This window comes from Ruditapes philippinarum, unplaced genomic scaffold (genome assembly GCF_026571515.1).
Source record: "Ruditapes philippinarum isolate M1 unplaced genomic scaffold, ASM2657151v2 ctg4585_1_1_1_1, whole genome shotgun sequence".
Taxonomy (NCBI): Eukaryota; Metazoa; Mollusca; class Bivalvia; order Venerida; family Veneridae; genus Ruditapes; species Ruditapes philippinarum.
The window spans coordinates 40,425-44,759 of NW_026853509.1; the positions used below are offsets into that span (position 1 = coordinate 40,425).

Sequence of the window (4,335 nt, forward strand, 5' to 3'; positions counted from 1 at the left end):
TTGTCTCATTTTATGAATTAAAGCATTTTGAAATGTTAAACATTTGAATTTGTAAAATTGATAATGTCTTACGATTTGAAATTGGCATTGCAAACAATGAAAAAGTGGAGACAGTTTTTCTAAAATTTTTTGCATTAATAAATCAATAATTTCAGAAGAAAGGAATAAAAAAACAAGAAAAACACAACAATATTTAACTACAAGTTAAAACATAATATAGAATGTTCAAACACAAAAGAAACGACGACATTGATATAATGGAAGAGATAGTGTTACATCTTAGGTAAAAAAGAAACACACAAGTCTATTTTCCACAGGACGTAACCAAATTGGCACCAAATGACACTAATATGTAAGGTGACGCAACAAAGTTTTGAGAAAGAGTGTTTAGTTTGTTTTCACTAGAAATATTAGAAAAGTTGATGGGTCAATCCAGGACGACGGTGCAGGTCTCTCTTGTTGTAATTGATCATGAAATCCTTTCTCTAAAAAATAGTGATGTATCTAAGATGAATTGAAATATTTAGTTTGTATCACACACTGCACTATGTGTTAAGTGTATGTATTCACCATATTTAGATAATGCAAATAATCCGAAACATTTACATGGCCTATTTTCACAGGAAAGACAACAATAATATGAATAGAAAAGGCTATTATTTTAAAACAAATAAGTAGCCTTTGGGATTGGTGGATTTATGGTCATTATTGTTGAACCGCAATATTCATTTATTTAAATTAGTTCGTCACAAGTGTCATGAATACGTATTATCCATAAAGGTTATGTGATACGTTTAGGGGTAGATAAATATGCCCAAAATTCAAATGTCTTAGGTGAATCGCAGAAAAAATATATATTTATTTTGTTATTTTTCCTTGAAGATTATCTAAAATGAATATCGATAACAGATGTCTTAAAATTGCATCATTTAGTCAGGCATTGATTAGCGGCCATGAACATTTAGATGTTATTTATAATTTGTTGTTCAATTTATATCATAAACTTCTATATAATCCCGTTCTGCTCGTCCAATTAGCAGTCTCATGTGATTGTGATCATAGCAAACCGCCTGTAAACATCCATCTTTATCATCTGATGTAAGTATTTCTCCTCTCACCTCACCATTTGGAGAAAATTGTACAATATTGTTTGAGAAATATCCACAAACAAGGATATCTCCACTATTTGTTTCGGAAACCTCTCTCGCGTCCACAAGTTTGGAAGTATTGTTTCCCCAATGTAAGTCCCCATCCTTACTGAGTACTACAAGACCACGTTTAAGATCAGAAACATATATCCTCTCATCATCTCGGCTGACCGTTAGACAGTTTATATCGCTCAACAAGTTATCACCTGACTTATTTTTGGAAAATTGTATCAGCATTATCCCTGTCATGTTGTAGACAAAAACAGTCTCATTTGAATCAGTAACATAAATTTTCTCATTTCTATACCCTACACCATAACAGTTATGATCGGTCTCTATTTTCCGTGCTACTTTAAGCCCTACTTCACTTGATACAATGTTTATGTTCCTCCCTCCGGAGGATATAGCTATCTCATTGTCAACTTCACATATTTGCCACGGGGATTCTGGAACTTGACATACATCTATTATTTTGGATGAGGTCACGTCAAGACGTTTTAAGCTTTTATTCTTGTTATCAGCGATAATCACACACCCATTCTTTAGCATACATATACTGAATATATCATTATGAGTATCTGTGTCTGAATCATGTTTGATACTAATCTCCCTCTTTCTCCCGAGCCAATAGAGAGCAGGATATTTTACAATTTCTCCCAACATGTCCATTTGGTCTATCATTGACATAAGTCTTTGCTGACCTTTAAACACAACATTAAATCTTTTAAAGTCCACTGTTGTCGCGTTTAAACCATTTTCTACTCTTCCTGAAACTAGGTTAGCTACTTTCATCCCGACAAATATTTGCGACATGTTTGACGAGGCGGATTTTATATCTGCTGCTGAAGACTGAACATCGGTCTGGAAAGTTCTCAGAATGGTAATTTGGTCTTCAACCTTCTTCGTTAATGCTTTGTATTTTTCTTCTATGTTATCAATGCTCTTCTTTTCAAGATTATCAAGTTTCTGGTTGATGTCAATCCGGAACTGTTTAATTTTTTTCAGTTCTTCTTCCTTTCGCTTAAACAGACGTTTTATTTCCTGTTGTCGAATTTTCAGCTGAAATTCAACGTCACCTGTAACAGCAAGCATTGTCCGTTGAACGTGTTTACATTGACTTGTAGGGTCATGATCTAAGACATACTCAGGCACATAGAAAACATCGTTACATGACCTGAAAATTGAGAATGATTTATTTGTTTATATTGCCGGGGAAATGCATTTATCATACATAACCAGTAGGCATTTTATTCTTCGATGAAACTTGTTAAATTGTAATTATACTGTTAATGCGGATTTGCATTAATAAATTGGTATGTTTCCTTTCCAAAATGTCATTTTAATCAAGCTTTTGCTTCTTTTTTATTATTAATTCGACACGTATTCTCACATGTTCATAAACCATTTTTCTTTTTAATTAATTGTTAGCCCCAAAGGTGTTTGGTTTTGATATTGAGGAAAGAAGAATTTAATGTACTTTCTTGTGCATTTTTGTAAAAATATAAATTGAAATATGTTCAAATATTACATAAATGACATGAACAAACAATTAACTCAGAACTGCCTTTCTGTATTTACATTTGATACAGCTAGCTATCGCATTGTGTAATTATACATGTCTCTTTTAAGCGTTCAACAGATATGTCTTTCATTTCTCCGATGTCCATCTAATAACAGAATTATTCGAGCTTGAATCTGTATATCGCTTGACCATTTTATATATCACGCTTCTAATTCAAACCTTGGAAAAAGTCCACAACAATATACATGTATTTGAACTGAGAACTAATTTATTTTAATTATCATTTTCAAATTAATTATATTTTTACATGAGTTTATTGTGAACATCGAAACAATTCCAAAGTTCAGCTTGAATGTGTTAACAGTTTTGTTATAAACATATTTTATATTAAGTCATGAAAACTGTGCCATTCATAACCATTTTATAAAATGAAAATAATATCTTGAAAAAAGCAAAAGCTAAATTTTATTTTCAATTTCGCACATTTATTGTGTTTTTGTTGTTGTTTTTTTAAAACCAAATCTGAAGATTAGTTGATATTCATAGCGCGTTCCCCACAACAGGTTACTTTTTAAAACAGAGTAAAAATATAGAGCCGCATTGAAATTTAAATTGTGCGCTTGACAAAGTTCACAAATTATGTTTGTTAAATTGATATACGCACATAATCACATATGAAGCAAAATGAATACTTTATTTCATTAAATTTGTATCTTATAAAGTTTTTTTTAAAGTATTATGAATATGAAATAACCTTTCAAAATCATGTTCAGACAGTATGATCATTTATGTCATGCTTTGTAAAATTTCTTATCTGACGGACTCAATTTAAACAAGGTTTATTTTTAGGTTTTGGAAAACAATGTTAACACATATTTAATCATATATCTCGGGGGTATCTCACCAGAAATGCAACTTTTTGTAGGTACATTTAATTGGAAATTGATAAGAGGCAAAATAAGTAAATTAAACAAATATCACTGTCATAAGTTTAAGTTACATTTACCTCATCATATTTATCATTAAATTTTAGCAAACGCACGCACTGCATGACATACATTAGAATGTGTCTTACCTGTGATCTGCTGCTATACATGTAGAACAACCAACGTTATCGTGACCTTGACAATACATGTCAACAGGTTTAAATCCGTGTCTCTCGCATCTTTGAGTTGGTGTCATAGGCAATGTTCCGCTTGGTCTATCTTTGACTTGATCTTTATCTAGAATCTTATGTCCAGACATAGCAGGAATATCGTCGTGACATTTCACACAATCCGAGCAGTAATAATCATGACAGTCAGCACAATATGTCTCCGCTTCTTTATTTCTTTCCTTACGTTTACAAGGTGAACATAACAAATGAAGTGGATCATCTGACTGTTTTTCCATCTCACTCACTGAAATTGCGGCCATTTTACTTGGCACGCATTTACGTTTTATATTATAAAGTCATATATCGGTTTCGTTATCTATAAAAGCAAATATCTCTCGGTCGTAACTGCGCTAAAAATAACCATATCAGATAAGTAGAATATGTATGTATTTGTCAAATAGTTAGTAAAAAAATAGTTCTATTGGGTTGTATATGGTTGTTATCTTGTTGACAAATTCACACTACGTGAAGTAGAAATGCATGTTGAAATGATAAATATTTTTCTTTAA

The 4,335-nt window shown here is 31.7% G+C and overlaps 1 protein-coding gene across 1 annotated transcript; it reads right to left on the reverse strand.

Moving 5' to 3' along the window:
- Positions 1–300: 300 nt before the first annotated feature.
- On the reverse strand, positions 301–4,128 carry LOC132737088 (uncharacterized). The gene is made up of 2 exons (XM_060724327.1): positions 3,746–4,128; positions 301–2,322 (listed from the first exon to the last, which is right to left on the reverse strand). The coding sequence occupies exons 1-2, from the start codon at positions 4,084–4,086 to the stop codon at positions 987–989; spliced, it is 1,677 nt and encodes a 558-aa protein (XP_060580310.1). The 5' UTR covers positions 4,087–4,128; the 3' UTR covers positions 301–986.
- Positions 4,129–4,335: the final 207 nt, after the last annotated feature.